General features: G+C 42.1%; 1 protein-coding gene across 5 annotated transcripts; it reads right to left on the bottom strand.

Annotated features, from left to right (window-relative positions):
- Nucleotides 1–447: 447 nt before the first annotated feature.
- LOC114556949 (NLR family CARD domain-containing protein 3) lies at nucleotides 448–21,670 on the bottom strand. Of its 5 annotated transcripts, none has more exons than XM_028580106.1 (11): nucleotides 21,588–21,670; nucleotides 11,447–11,546; nucleotides 11,082–11,195; nucleotides 9,010–9,117; nucleotides 8,468–8,525; nucleotides 7,391–7,619; nucleotides 3,922–5,719; nucleotides 3,666–3,839; nucleotides 1,980–2,153; nucleotides 1,829–1,875; nucleotides 448–1,431 (listed from the first exon to the last, which is right to left on the bottom strand). In XM_028580106.1, exons 2-11 carry the CDS (start codon nucleotides 11,530–11,532, stop codon nucleotides 905–907), a joined length of 3,315 nt encoding a protein of 1,104 aa, XP_028435907.1. In that variant the 5' UTR covers nucleotides 11,533–11,546; nucleotides 21,588–21,670; the 3' UTR covers nucleotides 448–904. The 5 variants fall into 5 exon arrangements, with proteins under 5 accessions (XP_028435907.1, XP_028435908.1, XP_028435910.1 ...); XM_028580107.1 differs by lacking the exon at nucleotides 21,588–21,670 and adding an exon at nucleotides 18,412–18,441; XM_028580109.1 differs by lacking the exons at nucleotides 11,447–11,546; nucleotides 21,588–21,670 and adding an exon at nucleotides 9,410–9,582 and having other exon boundaries at nucleotides 11,082–11,163.
- Nucleotides 21,671–22,624: the final 954 nt, after the last annotated feature.

The following is a 22,624-nucleotide window of genomic DNA, read 5'->3' as shown; positions in this document are numbered from 1 at the left end:
CTAACGTTGTTGTGGAAACACAATAAGCATGGAAACTAAATGCACACTTCCTGCATTACTGCATTACTTCAAATACTAAGGTAACAACAAATTCAACACTGGTTGCTATGGACTCGTCACTAGGCTTCCTCAGTCATTGTATATTTTAGCATAGGTAAAGCTGCCGAAGCTGAACATAATCCAAAAACTACCACTCCTTCCTTCTCAAATGCCTTGAAAAGGCTGTCGTATATATATATATATATATATATATATATATATATATATATATATATATATATATATATATATATATATATATATATATATAAAAATAAATACACGGGACCGAAAGGATATTTGAGTCGGGTATGGCTGCAGTCTGGAGACCTCCCGTCTCATGTCCTCCCGGCTTGGTGCTGTCCGCGGTATGAGCTTCGACTTTTCAAAATAAAAGCTTGCATCTGGTCCGCTATGTTTTTGTACGGTGTTTTGGATGTTTTTGAACTAAACAGTACAGCAAGAGTCGGGTTGGGACAAATTGGGGCTCGTCCGGGATTTAATTGGGTGCCATTTCTAGTTCCTTTTGTCAGCAGTTGACTCTCCTGAGCATGCATGCACCGGCTGCATGTTTTTTTCTGAATTATTAATATTACTTAAGCTGTCAATTACTGATTTTGGTTGATTAAAAAAAATGTTATCCCTTCGCAGCCTACTCTCATGTTCTTCCCGTTTTTTGTCACAGCCTTTGAGCCAGGTTGTGACATCCTGGATGAGCCCCCATTTGTCGCAAATGAGGAGAAAACAAGGGTAGGCTGCTAAAGGGCAACATTGATTTAGTGTCTAGTGGCAGGGAGGCTGGGTTTGTCACATTAAACTCCAAAACCCACTCAGAATTGGAAAAGGAGACTTTGTTTTACTGTATCTAACATAAAGACACTGACGAGTTTAACTCACACATCTTAATCCTGAAGGCAGGATAGACCGGCTCGGTGAATGTGGTATGAAAGGTGTGGATGTGGGTCAGTTTATCAGAGGAGATTCTGTAGAAAGACAGAGTGCCAGCATGCCAGTCTAGGTACACTCCCACTCTGCTCAAAGGGGGGATATCGATGGACACTCTCTTGTTAGTGTGCAGGATTGAGTAGCCATCTTTGGAGCAGCACAGACTCCACGACTGATCATTCCTTCCAAGACAGCAGTCGTCACTCTGTCCTCTCCTTTTGATTCCTTTGTAAGCCACTGCTATATAAACATGGCCTTCCCACTCGACCTCCCAGTAACAGCGACCTGTCAGACCAACGGTACACAGCAGCTGTTTCCAGTAGTCAAATCTCTGTGGATCATCAGGATATGACTGTGTTTCTCTCCTCGCTGTCACCTTCCTGTTGTTGTCAGACAATATGAGCTTTCGGTTTGCGGTGTTTGGGTCCAGTGTGAGTTTACAGGCGTCTAATGGAGATAACAGTTAAAATATTGTTTATATAATATTGAAAGCATTGTCACTGTGAGCATATTAGCATGGTGATGTTAGCATTTAGATCAAAGCACCTCTGTGCCACAAGGAGGGCTGTCTGTGTAGACTGGCCTGCTTTGATTCCGGACCATATCCAAGCACTTTGTGACAAATGGTTTGTTGAAGTATCTCAGAAATACAGAAAAGACGGATACAGGTACATAGCTTTGGGGGGTTTGAGGGGCCCAGTGTTTGTTTTTTTACAGAAGGGGAGTGACAGTGAAAGATTAAAAAAACAGTGTGAGAGGAGTAGTGGTAGCAGTTTCAGACAGACTCAGAATAGCAGAAGAAATTGTGCACTACCTCTTCTCATTATTAAAAAAACATACTTACACTTTCTCAGACCAGCTGTCATAGACTGTGGTCCACCATATTCCACCCTGGTGCAAAAGTCAGATTAGCACTTAATAACTAGACAACTTTTTTTTCTTATTGTGACCTCCTGACTCAAACAAACTCAACCTACATCCTTGTCTCACCATACCTGAGAGTTTCCAGTCTCCAGCTTGGATCCTCCAGTCCAGCAGAAAGCAGCTTCACTCCAGAGTGTCCTGGATGATTGTAGCTCAAGTCCAGCGCTTTCAGATGGGAGGGGTTGGATTTCAGAGCAGAGGCCAGAGAAGCACAGCCTTTCTTCGTTATCAGACAGCCTGACAGTCTACGCACACACACACACACGCACACACACACACAGACACATTTTACTTTTTATGGGAAGTGCTTTCGTAATTCCATCTATCCATCGTCATATCCGGATTCGGGACGCAGGGGCAGCAGCTCCACCCCCAAACATCCCTTTCGACAGCCACATTAACCAGCTCTGACTACGGGATCCCGAGGTGTTCCCAGGCCAGGGTGGAGATATAATTTCTCCACCTAGCCCTGGGTCTTCCCCGAGGCCTCCTCCCAGCTGGACGTGCCTGGAATCTCTCCCTAGGAAAGCACCCAAGGGGCATCCTTACCAGATGCCTGAAATTTTGACACAAAGGAGCAGCGACTCTACTCAGAGTTCCTCACGCATGACGCCAGCCACTCTGCTGAGAAAACACCATTTTGTCTGCTTGTTTCTGGGATCTAATTCTTTCAGTCATGACCCAGCCTCCATGGCCATAGGTGAGCGTAGGAATGAGAAATTGACTGGTAGATCAAGAGCTTTGCCTCACGGCTCGATAGGGTAAAGCGAATGCAATACCGTCCCTGCTGCTCCGATTCTGCAGCCAATTTCCTGCTTAATTGTTCACTTACTGTCGAAGAACCCAGAGGTACTTAAACTCCTTTATTTGAGGTAAGGACTCATTCCCTACCTACCTGGAGTAGGCAATCAATCGGTTTCCTGCTAAGAACCATGGCCTCAGATTTGGGGTGCTAATCCTCATCCCAGACGCTTTACACTCGGCTGCGAATCGATCCATTGAGTGCTGAAGGTCACGGACCAATAATGCCATCAGGACCACATCATCTGCAAAAAGCAGCAATGAGATCACCAGCCCACCGAACTGCTCCCCTCCTCACCACCACTACACCCTGATATCCTGTCTATGAATATCACAAAAAGGATTGACAAGGCAACCCTCACCTGAAACGAGTCCAATTTACTGTAGAGAACCCGGACAGAGCACTCACTTTGGACGTACAGGGATTGGTAGGAAAGGACCACTCACCCCATACTCCTGCAGCATCACCCACAGTATTTTTAGGGGTACCCGGTCTTACACCTGCTCCAGATCCCAGGGAGACCCAGTCATAGGCTTTCTCCAGATTTATAAAACACATGTAGATTGGATGGGCACACGCCCAGGCCCCCTACCGAATCCTTTTGTAAACAAGAGTTTTTTGAAAAACAAGGCTTAGCACCAAAAGCCACATTTTCAAGTCCAAACCACAATTTGACTGACTCTTTCTAACTAACACTGCAATATTTTTACACGTGTTTAATGTTGCTGGGCCTGCTTGTCCCTGCTCCCCCTTAAACCTTGAACTCTACTCTAACTACAACAACTCTGGTCATGACTCTTTTGTGTAAATAAATATTTTTGTTTTTAATAAGTCCATTAACGTTCCCACGAACTAGAAGAGCAAGTTATTATGTAGAAATATGTATTACATATCCTATAACAAATCTGCTGTGAATACTATGGTCATCTTATTAAACAAACTGATGAATCCTGACCTGAGAACTTTGAGTCGACAATGTGGACTCTTCAGTCCATCGCAGAGCAACTTCACTCCTGAATCCTGGAGGTCGTTGTGACTCAGGTCCAGTTCTTCCAGACGGGAGGACTGGGAGCTCAGAACTGATGACAGAGCTTTACAGCTTTTCTCGGACAGATTGCAGCAACTCAGCCTGAAGAAGAATTAGTAACAAAAAAAACTAAGACTTTTTTAATGTTAATACATGTAATGTATGTAGTTAGTTTTTAACCTACAGAGCTTTAGTGGAGACTTTCATTACTGGCAGCAGCCTCAGAAGAGCATCCTCTGAAGCAGAGTATTTCTTCAGGTCAAACACGTCCAGATTTTCTTCAGAAGACAGCAAGATGAAGACCAGAGCTGATAACTGAGCAGAATCAAGTTTGTATGTGGACAGACTTCCTGAACTCAGGCATTGTTGGATGTTCTCCACCAGAGAATGATCATTCAGTTCATTCAGACAGTGGAACAGATTGATGATTCTCTCTGGAGACAGATTCTCACCGATCTTCTTCTTGATGTACTCAACTGTTTCTTGATTGGTCTGTGAGCTGCTTCCTGTCTGTGTCACCAGGCCTCGTAGGAGAGACTGATTGGTTGACAGTGAAAGACCCAGGAAGAAGCGGAGGAACAGGTCCAGGTATCCATTTGGACACTGTAAGGCCTTGTCCACAGCACTTTCGTAGAGGACTTCAGGTCGGATTCTGAACCATTTAGACCACAGGGAAGTTGACTTTTCTTCTGACAGCAGGTTGACACCAGAGTTAAAGAATGTCAGATGGACATAAAGAGCAGCCAGAAACTCTTGAACGCTCAGATGGACAAAGCAGTACACCTTCTCCTGGTACAGTCCTCCTTCCTCTTTAAAGATCTGTGTGAACACTCCAGAGTACACCGAGGCTGCTGTGATATTGATGCCACACTCTGTCAAGTCGGCTTCATAGAAGATTAGGTTGCCTTTCTGCAGCTGATCAAAAGCCAGTTTTCCTAGAGACACAATCATCTTCCTGCTCTCTGGAGTCCAATGTGGATCTGTCTCAGCTCCTCCATCATACTTGATGTTCTTCAGTTTGGACTGCACCACCAGGAAGTGGATGAACAGCTCTGTCAGGGTCTTGGGCAGCTCTCCTCCCTCTCTGGTTTTTAACACCTTCTCCAGAACTGTAGCAGTGATCCAGCAGAAGACTGGGATGTGGCACATGATGTGGAGGCTTCGGGATTTCTTGATGTGGTGGATGATTCTGCTGGCCTGTTCCTCTTCTCTGAATCTCTTCTTGAAGTACTCCTCCTTCTGTGGGTCAGTGAACCCTCTGACTTCTGTCACCGTGTCAACATACTCTGAAGGGATCTGGTTGGCTGCTGCAGGTCGAGTGGTTATCCAGAGGCGAGCAGAGGGAAGCAGTTTCCCCTTGATGAGGTTTGTCAGCAGCACACCCACTGAGGTGGACTCTGTAACATCAGTCAGAATCTCAGTGTTGTGGAAGTCCAGAGGAAGTCGACACTCATCCAGACCGTCAAAGATGAAGACAACCGGAAACTCTTCAAACCTGCAGATTCCTGCTTCTTTGGTTTCGCTAAAGAAGTGATGAACAAGTTCCACCAAGCTGTACTTCTTCTCTTTCATCACATTCAGCTCTCTGAAAGTGAATGGAAATGTGAACACTATGTCCTGGTTGGCTTTGCCTTCAGCCCAGTCCAGAGTGAACTTCTGTGTTAAGACTGTTTTCCCAATGCCAGCCACTCCCTTTGTCATCACTGTTCTGATCGGTTCACGTCTTCCAGGTGAAGGTTTAAAGATGTCTTCACATCCGATTGTTGTTTCTGGTTTGTCTGGTTTCCTGAATGTTGTTTCAATTTGTCGGAACTCATGTTCATCATTGACCTGTGCAGTCTCTCCCTCGTAGATGTACAGCTCTGTGAACATCTGATTCAGAAAGGATGGGTTTCCTGCTTTAGCAATCCCCTCAAACACACACTGGAACCTCTTCTTCTGATTTGATTTGAGTTTACGTCGGCACACTGCAGCAAGACATTCTACAAGAAAATATGACAAATAATGCATTGGATTACATTAGATGGAACAGGTCTATTTCAAGATTCTGAAACAATAATTGCAATATCAAGCTCTCGTGCAGTAAGGTCTTTAACTTAGCCGTGCTGCTAGGACTGGGAGCTTTGAACACCGGTAGAGTGTTGGTGTTTAGAGCGCTAGCCAGGGCTATAGTAACGAGTCCAAACTCAGGTCCACTTATTAGAAGTCTGGAACTTGTCTTGCTCTCATGTTTTGTTGGACACAGTATTGTCTTGGACTCAGCTTTTGAGAACTGGTCAAGTTGTCCCTGGTTGCTGATTTGGGATCAGTTGTACAGAACGTGGCCTAAATTCTATGCAAATTCTATGCATTGATTAGTTTGATGTTTTAAGATAGATCATTCTTTTTTATAGATCCATCCTAATTACTTAATCACTATATTAGCACAGGAAAGACACTATTGTCTATTATGAACAGGACTCAATTTGCTCTGGACTCAGTCTTGTCTTGGTCTTCAATGCCTTTGGGCTTGGTCTTGCTTTGGACTTGATTGAGTTGGTCTTGACTGCAGCCCTGCAACTAGCACAAGCCGTCACTCCCAACTCGTCACATACCGACGCTTGGTCGGTGTCCCTCAGTGTCAGATACCAACGCACAATGCACCTTTTACCATCTGTATTGGACGCACGGGGCAGTGCAACAACTGTAGGGAGTAGTGTGAAAGCCTGAAAATTCACTTAAGAAGGCAGGTTGGGGTGTTGGATGGGAAAAACATCACAGGACTTTCACCCAGGAGACTTGGGTTCGTGTCCCGTTCTTGTCCCATGTGACTTGAATGTAAGTTTAAGCACTACCCACAATCTTTTGCCAACCCTAACTGGTTTTACCCTGCACATTGAAGGTGACACCAAGGGGTCCCGACCCAGAGCATTAAAAAGTGATGCCAAAGGGTCCTGACCAAGCATCAGTATGTTGGGAGTGAGAATGCGTTGGCTAGCACAGGAGCTTTGGACTGATTGGGAGGAGGAGGTTTTTAGGTCCGCGCAAGAGAGGGAAATGCTGGCTCGGGAGTGGCACAGGTGTCATGCCAGAACTGGAGCCTAGCACGGTGTCATCTCTAATGTCAAACTAGTGCCAACGGTGAAATTTCAGTTCTGATTTTATTGTTATAAGACTGTTCTTATGTTGCGGTGCTTTACTTAAGATTTTTAGTTTCGTAATTGTTTTACCTGGAACTTGGATAATAGTTCTTGTGTTTTTTGTGTTTTATTGCTGTTTAAATGTAGGCTAATAAATTGCTATTTAAAAACACGTGTGGAAGTTGGACTTCTGGAATTTTAACCATATGCCATATGGACCGTCAAAAAAAAAAGAGTCTACCGTAAAACATGATGTATACCCCTCCGAGTTTAATTGAGTCTTTAAAAATAATGAAAGGTTTACAGGAAGACAGAATTGCTTACAGTGATTCAATTAGGAGTGTTATGCCCATACAAGTGTTGGAGATACTCGGGACATTGTCTAAGGGCAAACATGGGCTCTTGATATAACCTCGACCGACAGACAGTGTATGCAGCCAAAAAGAATGTACAGATCTGATGCAGATGTGCGCAGCGTATATAAAATTTTAGATGCGTAAATCTACGCTTTAACATTTATTTAAAGTCTCTTACTGTTCTGCAGAGAGTCAGCCAGCTCCTCTTGCTTCATTCTCCTCAGGAAGTGCAGTGTGATATTCAGAAATGCCTCTCTGCTGCTCCTCCTCCTCTGCTCTTCCTCACCATCAACCACCTCCTCGTCCTCACCTTGGCTCTCTAAGATTTCTGGGTAATCTGGACTCAGAACCCTCTGAATCTTTTTAAGCTCGTTCTTCACAAAAGCAACAATGTTCTCCTCAAGAAGCTGGAATAAAACAGTAATACCTTAATTTTGAAAAATGTGTTTCTGTCTCACCAAGAGTTATTTACCCTTCAGCTCAAAAACTGTACTTAACCTCTCTAACCTGACTCTTTCAGAATCCTTGCTAGCGATGTAACTGTCCAACAGGAGGTGATGAAGGTCTACCCTAGCGTTAATTCCCTTGGCCACTTAGCCTATGTGATGGATACTTGTTTATCCTTGCTAACCTCCATTTCTTTTCACCAACTTGTCCATCCATCCATCCATCTTCGTCCGCTTATCCGGTGTCGGGTCGCGGGGGGAGCAGCTCCAGCAGGGGACCCCAAACTTCCCTTTCCCGAGCAACATTAACCAGCTCCGACTGGGGGATCCCGAGGCGTTCCCAGGCCAGGTTGGAGATATAATCCCTCCACCTAGTCCTGGGTCTTCCCCGAGGCCTCCTCCCAGCTGGACGTGCCTGGAACACCTCCCTAGGGAGGCGCCCAGGGGGCATCCTTACCAGATGCCCGAACCACCTCAACTGGCTCCTTTCGACGCAAAGGAGCAGCGGCTCTACTCCGAGCTCCTCACGGATGACTGAGCTTCTCACCCTATCTCTAAGGGAGACGCCAGCCACCCTCCTGAGGAAACCCATTTCAGCCGCTTGTACAAAGTACAAATGGGCCTTGGCATGTAATGCTTTCTCGATCAGAGATAGAAAAGTGTGCAGCGGTGCCTGTATCTAGGTGCCGTTTGTTAATAAGTAGCTCTACTGTGTAAACTAATGTATCTGCTAAGCAAACCACAATGTCTTGTTTATTGTTTCTTTCTCTGTTAAATACAAGTTAAAGGTGGGCTTGTACAGTACACACCATAAATATAGAGTCCCAGTCTGTTTGATGACCAACCTCTGACGTCTCCTGTTGAACTCTGTGGAGAAAACATGGTCCATTAGCGATATGAACTTGACCGTTTGTATGTGTAACTGATTGTTGAACAGTGTAAGTAGAAACATACGCCAATGCCTTGAACACAGAGCTTGTGAAGGAGAAACTTTCCAACTTGCACACTTGCAACTTGGGGTTTGACAAGATATTGGAAGTTTTATAGTTATGTGAGAAACGTACATAACTACGTACTTCTGCTTTCTTTCAAAGATTGAAATGTGAAGATTGATAGGATTCTCATATCTGAGGGATTAGTACTCAGTCCAAAAGAAAATAAGAAAGGAAGACAGAAAGTATAGATTCAAATGAAAAATAATGAAAAGGTTTAGTGAGAACCTGACCTGAGATACATCTGGTACGTTTGAGGACGAAGAAGAAAGAAACTTTATCTACAGAAACAAAGTTACCAGATGAGATAGAGCTGTGATTATTAAAAAACTAAGCAGAAAAATTTAAAATCAACTTACTTTGAAATTGGATCTTGCAGTCTGAAATTCATAGGGAAACCCATGGACGTGTCGCTCTTCACGGACACACAGGTTGGTGCAGGAGAATCTGCTCTTTCCTGCTCCGTCCTGAAAGAAACGGAGCATTGACAAAAGACAGGTGGAAGTATTAGGAGCTAGTTAGTTTTTAACCTACAGAGCTTTAGTGGAGACTTTCATTACTGGCAGCAGCCTCAGAAGAGCATCCTCTGAAGCAGAGTATTTCTTCAGGAGCTTAAATGTAAATTAAGATGTGTTATAACTTACCTCACATAGCAGACCAAATTTCAGTCAGACAGTAAAAACATTTCTGTTTCAGAAAATGCCGATTAAAATAAACTTTTTAAAAATGTGCACTAATTTGGGCGCCTGGTTAGCTCACCTGGTAGAGTGGGCGCCCATATATAGACGTTTACTCCTCGCCGCAGCGGCCGCCGGTTCAACTCCGACCTGCGGCCCTTTTCTGCGTGTCATTCTCCCTCTCCCAGGTGGTCAGTTCTCATCTCAAGGTGATCATGCTTTTGCCATCATTGCTCCTGAAGTATTTGCATTAACCTTCGAACATCTGAACGTCACTGGTCTGAGAACCTGAGACTCCTCTCCAACTCCTCTAAGTACAAACCAACCCGTTCTCACGCCAGGTCGTGAAATAGTCACGTTATTTTGATTTATTGATACATTTACAGGTCACGCTTTTGACGTTTATTTCGTGTACACGTCACGAATTTTGAAGGTGTACAGGTCACGATTTTCGAACCTGCTCTGGGGGACACAACAAAGGGGGAAATGAGGCGCCACACGCCGGCTACAACAACAGGACAGACCGCCACATGTGGGATGCGATCCCCGGGTGCATCCCCAGGCGCAGGGGCACACAGCAACAGGGAAATGAAACGCCACAACAACGGGACGGTTGTAGTTAGGAAGAGAATAACAAGGAAAGGAATCCCGGTCTCCGGGGTGAAAGTCCTGTGTTGTTTGACCCATTCACCACCCCGACCAACCTTCCTGCGCGGACTTTCGCCCTTAACAATACTACTCGCTACCGTCATCGTTCTGTGATCACGAAATATGCTTCCCATTGAAATACATTGCTTTAAAATTCGTAATCACCACACAAAAAAAACCCGACATTATCGTGTCCTGTCCACGACTCAAGAGATTCTATAACGTGACCATATCACGAACTCCCGGGCTGTACAAACACCTTCTCCGTTAAGTAACTTTTTGAAAATGGTCCAAAAGTTGGTGGGTAGCCAATAAAGCACTGCACTACAGACCTTCATGATTAAGGCCTAGTCCACATGTACATGGGTATTTTTATAAACCGTTTTTCCTCAAGAGCATGTCAAACCAGCAGGTGGCGATATAACCCTAACCGTTAAGCTATGTTGGCCAATCAGAAGCCTGAAGTTCCCGTAGAGGTCTGACCAGGTCTCGTCCGTCTCGTCCGAAACCGGCGACGATGGCGGCGAGTTCTGTGTTGTGGGAGTGTAGTCATACGCAGTGACCTGCAGAGTATTGAATTCTGACACCTCTGTTCTGCAATATAATGGGAGAACTGTGTGCATGTATCTGTATATATGCAACAAGCCCTGTTAGCACAGTTATTAGCAGCGATATCTTAGCTACGTCCGCCATTGCAGAGGTTCGCCTCGTGTAAACAAAGGTGATAGCGGCGCACAATCTGATGTCAAACAAAGGAGATAACAGTGCGCACTCCGACGTCACAAGCCAAAATCACCATTTTCAATCGACACCAATGCAACCGGAGTTTCGAAAAATCTTCACCCTGGCAGGAGTTTTCAAAAAGGTTCAGTTTCAGTGACCTGATACTGCGTTTGCGTGTGGACGAACGGCCTAACCATATAGCGGTTGTGAAAATACCTGTGTTCGTGTGGACAGGGCCTAAGAAAGACTGGCGGAAACTAAGGATTATAGAAAATATAAAGGTGGTGTAGTGAGAACACTGTAATGCATGTTACAGTTAAGTTATATAATATAGTTATACACCTTCTTAGAGGATTTGTACTCAAAACGTTCTGTTGACTTACTTAGAAATTGGATCTTGCAGTCTGAAATTCATAGGGAAACCCATGGACAAGTCGCTCTTCATGGACACACAGGTTGGTGCAGGAGAATCTGCTCGTTCCTGCTTCGCCCTGTAACTAACGGAGCATTGACAAAAACCTCAATGAAGAAAGTTGCTGGTGTGTTTTACACATTGCCATACATAGCAAACCAAATTCAACAAAGGTCAGTCAAAACTTAGAAAACCACTCAAAATGTAATTAAGTGTTTGACTAGAAGCTAAATGCTTTGAATCCAAGAAACAGATTTGAAAGCGTCTGAATGAGTAACATCCTCTTCTTCATCACAGAACTGAGGCTTTTTGGACCGTTGGAGATCCTCATCTTACCTCTCAGGTTGGATCTGGCTGTCACGTTCCTCAGACAGAGCAGTGATGGAGGGCGGGACGCCCTCGTCTTCCTCCTCAGGCTTCATTGTAGAAAGTACACCTTCGCACAAACACACCCAACATGCTTTGTTAGCTAAGCTAATTATAAATTAATCCTAATCCTACAAGGATTTGATAACACTCATGATGAATAATCTCCAAACAATTCCATTGAGAAATCTATCAAAGTTTTGTGACATTGCATACAAAAATCTAAATTAAAAGGAATTATTCAAAGCTTTTACTTAAAAACCACTACAGATTAAAATTAAAAATCCTGCCTTCAAAATTGGATTATTGGATAATTTAGAGGGGAACCAATTCAATGATAATCTATTAGTTGAACAGCAAAAATAATTTAGGGAAACTAAAATAAAAAAAAAAATGTTTTTTGTGATATTGTGAGATTTAACAAAATAAAGCATTTGAAGGTAAAACCTTGGACTCATAATACACACACTTTCTCCTGGGTATGGAGCGCAAGCGGGGCTGCCGCTTTCTCGTCAGAGTGTGTGGACCTCCTGAAATCCGACACGTCTTACCAAATTTGCAATTAGCCATACATTTTTGTAAAACGGCCCATATTTGAGCTTTATATAGTTGATTTCTCGCATAAAAAAGTCTCAGAAGTGAATTTAGTAACGAAACATTGTCGTGTCTGAAATATGAGACCTGCTGTCTCATCTCCAATGTGTTTCTATGTAGTTCGCTCAAACCAATCAGCGTGCAGCTCATCTAAATATTCATGAGCATATCATATTTGGAAGAAAAGCTCTTGTTACAAATAGGGCCATATTCACAGGGTAGTTAAGGGCCCATAAAATAGCATTCGGGCAATTTTTAGCCCAACCAATGATACATATCCTATTAAAAGACCTTAAGGAACAGTGTGAAATACCCTATATAATCATTCTATCACCCCTTTAAAGGAATCGTACTAAGCTGGTTTAAGTCCTATTTCTCTGATCGATCTCAATTTGTTAATGTTAAGAATAAATCCTCCAGGTACCCTAAAGTTAGCCATGGCGTTCCACAAGGCTCAGTGCTTGGACCAATTCCATTCTCCTTATATATGCTTCCTCTAGGCAATATTATTAGGAAACACTCAATTAACTTTCACTGTTATGCGGATGACACCCAATTATACTTATCAATCAAGCCAGACAAAACCTGTCAGTTAGCTAAACTTCAAGTATGCATTAAAGATATAAAATCAATACAATTTTCTGATGTTAAACTCAAACACCTCCAAACCTCACTATCCAAAGATATAATTACTCTGGATGGTATTGCCCTGGCCTCCAGCACTACTGTCAGAAATTTAGGAGTTATTTTTGATCAGGATATATCCTTTAACGCCCACTTAAAACAAATCTCAAGAACAGCCTTTTTCCATCTTGGTAACATTGCCAAAATTAGGCACATCATGTCTCAAAACGATGCTGAAAAACTAGTCCATGCATTTGTTACTTCCAGGCTGGACTACTGTAATTCCTTACTAATCAGGTTGCACAAATAAGTCCCTTAAGACTCTCCAGCTGATCCAGAATGAGGATGAACTTGACCAGACTCCCTCGCGTTACGTCACTTTCGGTCAGTGATAGATAGATGCCGAGGTTATTTTATCTCAAAATATCGTTTACGGCGGTTATATATTCCTCCAGTTTTGAAAATCTAGTTGTTTATCATTAATATACACTATGCTGTAAACAGCCACAATTTGCAACAGACTTAAACACATGACAAAAGAGCTTAATATATTAGTCAACTAAAGTTGTCCCAATTGGAGCAGTAGCATGCCCCATTCTGCAGACTTCTGCTGCCGTCAAAGTAGGTCTTCCACCCCGCCCCTCTGCCCCAAAACAACTATGTTTTATTGGTCTCATGGTTCAACCTGCACATCAGCATTACCAGTAGGCTTCCTTGTACCAGTGAAATCAAGGAAGTAGTAGTAGATTCGATCACATCGCTCTAACCAATCCTTCTTCAGAATGATGTGGCACCCCCCACTCAATTAGCATACAGGCGCAGGGAAAAAGAAATGTGGAAATACAGAAATAAATAAATATAGAAATGTGGAAATACATAAATAAATAAATGTAGAAATAAATAAATGTAGAAATAAATAAATAAATGTATAAATACATAAATAAATACATATAGAAATGCATAAATAAATAAATACATGTAAAAATACAGAAATAGCCATTTATGTTACCAAAATGTATTTATTTTCACTATGTTTCTGCATTTATTTATTTATTAATTTATTTTTCCTTCTGTCATTTTTAGTCCTCCAATAGTGTTTCCTCTATGTTGATTGGCAAGTGGCAGTCCGCCATGGTTAGATTTCTCCCGCCACGGTATCAGAAAAAAAAGCCGTCTATCAGCCGTGATTGTTAGAGAGTTGCAGAATAGCGCGGACACGCGCTTCACAACGCGAGTGGGCACACGTGCCACTCTGAGAAAAGGCAGAAAGATAAAAGAGACAGGCTGTCCGGAGGACCCGGTTGAGATGGTATGTGTGCATCCTTGAGAACTGTAAGTCGTATAACTAATATTGTCAGTCCATTTAAGCCTGTATTAGTCTATAGTTCTTACACATTTTTAGTTTCACCTTCACCTGCTAGCTAAATTGCACGTGGCTGTTGATTGAATACAACGCCCTTGATATCATATCATGGCATAGTAGGCTAAACCGTGATTATTTCATACATTCATGAAACATATTGGGGGAAATTCATTCAACATAATTTACAGCCAAATAACAATTAAAAGTAGGCTATGTTATTTGAACATTTATAACCTAACCTAACTGGCACTGCCTCCGTTTTGGTGTCTGCTCCGGTGCGCAGCGCTGCTCGGACTGTGCACCGCTGCGTTACCGACTCTGGCTTTGCCTTCGGCCCATCGGTGATGCCCACTAGAGTCCGGATCGGGCCGAATTTTTCTGTCCGAGCCGGCCCGTGTCCGACAGAGCCGTGACCGAACCCGGCCCGAGCCCGACAGGCATTAAGAAATTTGTGTCCGAGCCCGACTTAGTTAAAATCAAATTTTTTTCCTCATACTAATGACACATGTAGGCTACGTTTGTTTGTGTGGAAAGCCCTTTTTTATGGAGCAACTGTAGGAAGGCATTCGGAAATGTCAACAGATGAGCGCACACGGGGCAACAAGCGCACGTTAATAAGCTGTTAAAATGTTCAATGTGTTTACCTCTCCTGATCGCTTCGTTTCCGACCGTGATCAGAAAACCAGCGGAGACTTGTTACCTCCAGGGCCGACGTTATAAAATGAATAACCACTAACTCTGCTCCGGTTGCATCTACAACATGTCTGCTTCCTCTTTCTCGATCTCTCTTCTGCCCACTTAGGCTACCACCTTAAAGGTCCCATGGCATGAAAATTTCACTTTATGAGGTTTTTTAAAATTAATATGCATTCCCCCAGCCTGTCTATTGTCCCCCAGTGGCTAGAAATGGTGATAGGTGTAAACCGAGCCCTGGGTATCCTGCTCTGCCTTTGAGAAAAGGAAAGCTCAGATGAGCCGTTTTGGAATCTGCTTGTTATGAGGTCATAAGGAGCAAGGTTACCTCCCCTTTCTCTGCTTTGCCCGCCCAGAGAATTTGGCCCCCCCATGAGAGAGAGAGAGAGAGACATCATGGCTTTCAAACGAGAAAAGCGGCAGTTGGTCAAGGCCACACCCCCACCCTCCACCTTGCCCCTCCCACTCTCTTCCTCAATAGCTTCAGACACAGAAATGGCACATCATAAGGAAAGCTCATTGTGGGACTGGCTCTAGTGGCTGTAATTCTGCACCAAAGCTGAATTTCGGGAAAGAGACTTCAGATACAGTATTAGGGGACCACTAAGGTCTATATAAAAGAGACTTCAGATACAGTATTAGGGGACCACTAAGGTCTATATAAAAGAGACTTCAGATAAAGTATTAGGGGACCACTAAGGTCTATATAAAAGAGACTTCAGATACAGTATTAGGGGACCACTAAGGTCTATATAAAAGAGACTTCAGATACAGTATTAGGGGACCACTAAGGCCTATATAAAAGAGACTTCAGATACAGTATTAGGGGACCACTAAGGTCTATATAAAAGAGACTTCAGATACAGTATTAGGGGACCACTAAGGCCTATATAAAAGAGACTTCAGATACAGTATTAGGGGACCACTAAGGCAGGGCTCGACATTAAGGCTTGTCCGCTTGTCCGGGACAAGTGGATTTTTTGTAGGGCAAGTGGAAGACAAATTTACTTGTCCCACTGGACAAGTTAAAACTCAAACAAACTAAAATGCCATTTTAGTTCACGTCATGTGCCACTCATTATGTCTATGTTACCGATTTGAAACGATAATTTCTTTCCCCGCAATCCCGGTCAGCGGACCGCTAACGTTAGACCCAGCCCGCTGTTCAGCTCGTTCTCTGTAAGCGATGCAGCATGAAAGCACGGCGAACCTGCCGGTGTTAGTTAGCTAATGTTAGCTTGCTAACTCCGCCTTAACGTTACCTCCTCGTCACATCGTTGACAGAAAAGGAGAGACCCGGTGCTAATACGGCACCGGTGCCTTAACGACTGTTTATCTACCGGACCGAATTGCAACGCGGTGCCACTGAAATGCCTGCGCTTCTCTCGGATGCTCCAAAAACGGACGTTAGAGGCAACCTAAACATCGCCGCATGTTTCACTAGTTAACGCTACACTCAACAGCAAGTAACGTTAGCCTATTGTTAGCTAGCAGCTAAACGGTGTAAAAGTGTGTCTGTATTTCACTGGAGAGGAACATATGACAGTGTGCCGCTGCTGTTGTCGGAAAAACACAGATGTTGTGTTCACTTGAAATTCGCCCCGCCAGCGTCGTGCTGCATTCAAAGTTGTTGTAAAATTCCCTTTTTCCTATCCAGTGGTTGTTTTTGTCGTTTAACAGGAACTTTCTGGTGAAATAAGTTATTTTTATAAGTTATTGTGGTTACATTTTTAATAAATCATTTAATTTTTCCTTAGCAATAAACAAGCCCTTCTATAATGTCGTTTTTTTTTTGCTCCTTTTTGAACAAAAATAATAAAAAAAATATGCAGATTAAATATCAGGTAATAATCAACTGTAAAGTAGCTACACCTTTTTAAAAGGATCCTTTCGGTAAATCAGCCTCTGCCGGGTAGAAATTTGTGAAATTGTATAAAAAAAGTTAACACCAACAAATTCCATTGTTATGTCTACAAAATTATTTTAGATATAGTAGAAGTTCAAGTCACCACTACCTCTGGTCAAAATAATGATTTAGTATCTCAGAATATAAACTAAGAATCTCAAAGTAATGAGAAAATGTCAAATATTGACTTAGAATCTCAAAATATTGACTTAGTATCTCAATATTGACTTAATATCTCACTATATTGTTCAGTATCTCAAAATATTGACTTAGTATCTAAATATATTGACTTAATATCTCACTATATTGATTTAACTCAAAATATTGACTTACAATCTCAATATATTGTCTCAATATCTCAAAGTATCGACTTAGTATCTCAATATATTGACTAAGTAACTTAGAATATTGACTAGGAATCTGAAAGTAATGACAAACTTTAAAATATTGAATTAGAATCTCAATATATTAACTTCTGCACACCGGTGTGCAACATATTACTTTGTATTATGGAGTCTGGAGATCCTTTTTTCTTGGTGAAGGGGAAATCTATTGTTGGGACACATTTGTTTCTACTGTTTCAACAGAATTGTATTAATGTTGATAGTGTTTGGATGCTTTCAATGGTTTGTTCAAATTCTGCATTAGCAAAACACAATTTTTTTTATAAAATGATGAATCTTTACCCGGACAAGTGACTTTTATGCATGGACAAGTGAAACGTAAATGTACTTGTCCGAAGGACAAGTGCCTCAAAAAGTTAATGTCAAGCCCTGACTAAGGTCTATATAAAAGCATCCAAAGAGCACCATGTCATGGGACCTTTAATGCCCTTAATGCCCACACTTGTTACTCGAGACCGCTAGTTACGTTTCTCTGACAGAGACTATGATTATTACTAAGCAACCAAGATGCATCTTCAACCATGCAAAAGATTAAAAACAAAACCGTGAAAATGGCCAAAATAGGTAAGAGTGATTGTATTTTCTTTGCCTTTTGTGTAATGTATATAGCCTAAAAACAATTTAAAATGAAAATACAGACTCTTTTATGAAAAGTCAGGTATGCACGATTGTATTTTTTTATTTAGCAAAGTTATTACACATATAAACTTCAAAACGTCCAGGCCACAGGGGGACCATCTAGCAGCAGGTATGCTACTCAGCATTAATGGGCAACCTCTTTCTAAATTCCCCTATAACCGAGCCTTGGAGTTATTTTTCCAAAAGATAAATCAGATGCACACAGCAAGGCTGAAAACTTTGCCACTGAGGCAAATATGCAATTAGTTTCATTATGAATGGTTTCTTACTATATATAGCCTACTTTGGGTTTTGGTTTCCCTGTGAAGAATTTCTTGTAAAATTCATTTTGTAGACCTACAGTTCCTCAAAAATACAGTTCAATCAAAACGAAATGAAAATATGCCTCATTGTGTGTGAATAAAGGTGAATAAATATATTTGTTTGTGTTGCTGCGAAGTGTCCGTTCAGTTTAATACATAAAACATTTGCCGGCGGGGCGCCGGTCCGACAGATCTGCCCCCACTGCTAAAAAAAAAATCCTAGAGGAAACACTGATAATTATTGGCCATAACAAGAGAAAACCATGAGGGAACAACAACTTGACAACAGTAACAAGCTGTTATAGAAATACAACTGCGCCTGCAGCTCTGTAGCAGGTTATGAATTGATTATTTTAATCCATATATCTCATATAACGACATAATACAATACAGGCAGAGTAGCCACATACCTTACTGTTATCCTCTGGCGGTCCTACACAATTAAACTCCCTAAAGCAGAAGAAGTGACCGGATACTTTAGCACTGGTTGAGTTGCGGGCTCATCCATGGAAGACCGATCCACAGGGCTATATCCATAGGGGCTATATCATCCACTCGCGAGGCAGAGGCAAAGGCACTATAGCACCGGCGCTGGTCGCGCTAACCGCGCTAGCATCCTGCGGTGTCCGAGACAAAGATGTGCTAGGCGTTGTGGATCTCAGCTCTCCTTCATCTCCTGGTTGCAGCGATGACTCTGAGAACGTTCGTGCACGTTTAAGGTACCTAAACAACGGCTGTTGCAACCTTGTCCTTTACTGGAAATGATTTTCACACTCTCAGATCACTGGGAGCTAGCCTAGCATACCGACAAGCTACATCCGATCCGAACCTCACTGTCTGCTGAACTTGCGCAGAAACATAAAATTAGACATGACCAGTTTTTTTTTATTGTTTTTTAACTAAACATTTAGACAATTTTAGCACAAATTATGAGATTATTTGCCGATTTTTAATAATTCTTCACCAAATTATAATACATTCAGTGGCGGTGCGTGGCAAATTTGACCGAGGAAGCCAGTGAGCTTAGTATGTATCGTATCGTATGTGAGCTTAGTATGTACCCATCGTATGTCTGACAAATGAGCTTTGTTTCAGGATTGTAGTTGGCAAGTGCCCGCATCACCACAGCAGTTATGGCTTCAGCATCTCGTTCAAGGTTAACGTCAAAGAAACCAAGAAACCGCTCACATATCATTCCCTTTTTATTTATGTAGCGGTAATTAGTCTGCCGTGGGCTACTGATCCCGAAACACCGGGAAATAATAGATTTTTTTTAGTTATCGCTATTCAACCAAGATACATTTATTTAATACCCATACTGTCAAGATGAAGACAAAATATCTCTATTTATTAAAACAAAGGCACTTCGTGGTGTCAAAACAGTACTAAGGCTTCGGTAATAAAACTGGAACACAGGTACACGCTCCACAAGCGAAAAAACAAAAACAAGAATAAAGTCCAAGACAGAACAAACCAGGCACGAGTAACGCAGGATATCGGCACAAAGCTACGACAATGGTACAGAAAATGCCTACTAGAAGCTCAAACACTGAGCCACAAAACACAAGGGTATAAAACACGTCACTGAATTATATTAAATCAAATCCTAGTGAAGCCAGTCAGCCCTGACATAAACACTGAAATAAAGAAATGCAGCCTTATGTTTTTGTAGCACAGAAATAGCAAATTAAAGGCATAAAGATATTAGGCCTGTGGGCCAAATAATTTTATAGCAATACGGTAGGATAATTAAAAATCGGTGTGACCTCATTCTGGTTTTCCAATACGTAGGCTAAGTAGGCTTTACACAAGTGTAACAAAAACTCAATTATCTCCAATAATTCGTATAAACTTCCAGTTGAACTGTTACTGAACAGTTGATAAATCATGCCAATTTACTGCACAGCGGCAGCATAATAATAAACCAGCATTTTTGCCTTGTGTTGCAGTCATAACACTAAAAAGAAATCCTCATCTCCAAAACGTCTAGCAGGAAAAGTGTGAGCCCGAGGCTGGCAGCACTGAGTTGGCGTTGATGTTCCCTCTGCGGCTACCCTGGTGCTGCTAGCTTGGTTTACAAGATTAGCTCCTTCGTTGTCTGTTGCTAGCAGGGTCACTACTTCATTCAGTTACAGTTGCTGAGTTTTCTGCCTCCGGTCCTTTACGCTTTTTAGCTTGTGGTTAATCCGTAAAGAAATCCAAAATGCGCTTTTGTGCCATGGCTAGCTAACTTCTGTACTGTTGACCAGCCGGGAAAGTTTCCACAACTATCTTCACCACTCATGAATGAGCGTCAGAGGTGCACGGCGCGCCTCGCTCGCTTCAGTTGTAGCGATAGCTCAAAAGCAAGTTATAGTGAAGTAATTTTTAACAAGAAACTCAAGATCACCATCCACCGTGTAAACTTGCTGTTAACTGACTGTTAGCTCAGCTGACGCCAGTCGGCACCGCTGCGTAGTAGCGTACTGTTACCATAGTTACATTTTACTGGCCACTAGACAGAGCACAGAATTGACTGCACCACGCACGCAGTGACAGAGGGGCGCTGTTTCGCTCTACCAGCAATAGAAGAAAATCATAATGGAATGTTTTGTTTAGGGAAAGTTATAATTCCTACGATTCAAAATATAAAACATAATTTAAAATATTCAAATACTGGAGCTGCTCCCCCCGCGACCCGACACCGGATAAGCGGACGAAGATGGATGGATGGAAATATATTTTAATATATTTTTATTTTATTTAAAAATAAAATTTATTTCATATTTTAAATTATGTTTTATATTTTCATGGGGAGGCCAGGCTTCCTTTGGCCTCCTAGAGAAACCGCCACGGAATATATTAATTAATTTGTGTTTTTTGAGGAAATGTTTTGGGTGGGCCTGTTGAAAAGTGGGTGGGCCTTGGCCCGTCAGGCCCACCCATAACGCCGTGCCTGCTGTGCATGATTGACATTTTGTCTACTATTTCTCACAGTTAAAACACAAATTGACATCCACACTGCTTTTATCAAACTGGTTTGTCCAATTAAAAGCTACAGACCGACATGACTGTGATATCTTAACCTTATTATTGTGCTTATTTCATCAGTGGTAGAAAAAGGGTTACTTAAGACTCATACTTGGGTTAAGGTTAATTAATTTCAAACTTCCGGCCCACCTTCAACCACAGAGTCTAATTAACCAGAATAACTGAAAAAACCCGAGGTTTTCAGGGCTTTTAGGCTAACGTTACTTCTACAAAAAAACTCTAGCAACTGTTGTATCAGTCACTTTCATTTGGCGTTTATTATGTAGCTAATAGCCTAGATGTTGTCCAGCAACTGTCTGTAACACACACACAAACCGTCATATTTACGGTTTATAAAGCCGTTAAGAACAATATTTATACCTGAACGGACGTTTTTAGATTAACTTTAGTCCGGTTGTGCTAACACTTAATATCTATGCTTATGCTTAAGGCTTACGTGGCCTAGCAACACGAATAACGTTATGGTAAACGAAACGGCCATTTCCTTGTATTATAAAGTAGATAACAGACGCGGCGCAGCACAGTGACATGTAGTAAGACCTGTTTGTTACATTACCTTTTATGTGCGCAGGAGTAATTTGCTCCCAACATCAACAACGCGACGGGAGGTTTTGTGCCAAGTAAGAGAGAGAGAGAGAGAGAGAGAGAGAGAGAGAGAGAGAGAGAGAGAGAGAGAGAGAGAGATAGAAGCTGTTTCTCAATGTCAAGGATCCTTCCTTGGTAGGACTAGTCCTTCCAATGGATGTGCTACTCATTTGTGTGCTGTACAGCATCTTTGCTGAGATGGAAATGGAGATGGTGAGGGTGCATCGGCGACAGGTTGCCCGCAGGAGGAGGAGATTAATTAATTAATTTTTTTTGTGTGTGTGTAGGGGGGTGGGTGGGTGTGGGTGTTTTTTTTTATTTATTTTTTTTATTGCAGAATATTTTTGTTACAATTTGTCAAAACAAAGAGATTGAACTTGTAGTACACAACTCATTTCGTGACAGAACATGTTTTCATAAAGAATAAAAAACATAAAGTAAAAGAAAAAAAAAAAAGAATAATAATAATAAATAATAATACCTATAGTAAAAGAATAAAAAAAAAAAGTGTGTGTGTGTGTAGTACAGATCCACTTTTGCGACAGGACTGTCGTGGTGTCGCGTCATAGGGTGTGGCTACTGAGAGTCATCGATCTAGTATTTTACAAAAATAATTCACCGAAATGTGTTTCTGAAAACATTTTAAGAGAGAAATAGGCCATTCAGTTGCTGAATCTGTCTTCATTTCAGATCAACGATGGTTAGTTTGAAAGATTTTCGTCTACTTCTACCGGATAGTCGCGTAACGTTCAACGGATTAATTTGCATAAAGCTGGGCCTCGGCCAGCTTTTGGACGAGCTACATTTTCTCAAATGTAGCGCAGCCTTCCCGGGATGCTTTGCGTGCGCATTGAAGTCGCAAAGCGACTCGCGGGTGCAGTAGTTAGTAGTACGGCATTTTTTTCTTACAATGTTTACATATTGTGTTCTTCTTGTCTGTGACTCTTTCACTCCTTTCACCTCGACGAGAAATCTCGTCACGTTTTAATCTCGCGAGATCTTGTAAAA

The sequence above is a fragment of the Perca flavescens genome, chromosome 6 (assembly GCF_004354835.1).
Source record: "Perca flavescens isolate YP-PL-M2 chromosome 6, PFLA_1.0, whole genome shotgun sequence".
Classification (NCBI taxonomy): Eukaryota; Metazoa; Chordata; class Actinopteri; order Perciformes; family Percidae; genus Perca; species Perca flavescens.
Note: the sequence above shows the minus strand (reverse complement) of the source record. Positions and strands in the feature narration are given on the sequence as shown.

What these genes read in the sequence shown, in the direction of transcription:
- LOC114556949 (XM_028580106.1), bottom strand. Translation starts at nt 11,532, where the DNA reads ATGAAGCCTGAGGAGGAAGACGAGGGCGTCCCGCCCTCCATCACTGCT. An exon ending in CTGCAAGATCCAATTTCAAA is followed by an intron (nt 8,526 to 9,009) that starts GTAAGTTGATTT and finishes TTTTCTCCACAG; the next exon opens with AGTTCAACAGGAGACGTCAG. An exon ending in TGTCGACTCAAAGTTCTCAG is followed by an intron (nt 2,154 to 3,665) that starts GTCAGGATTCAT and finishes GTGTGTGCGTAG; the next exon opens with ACTGTCAGGCTGTCTGATAA.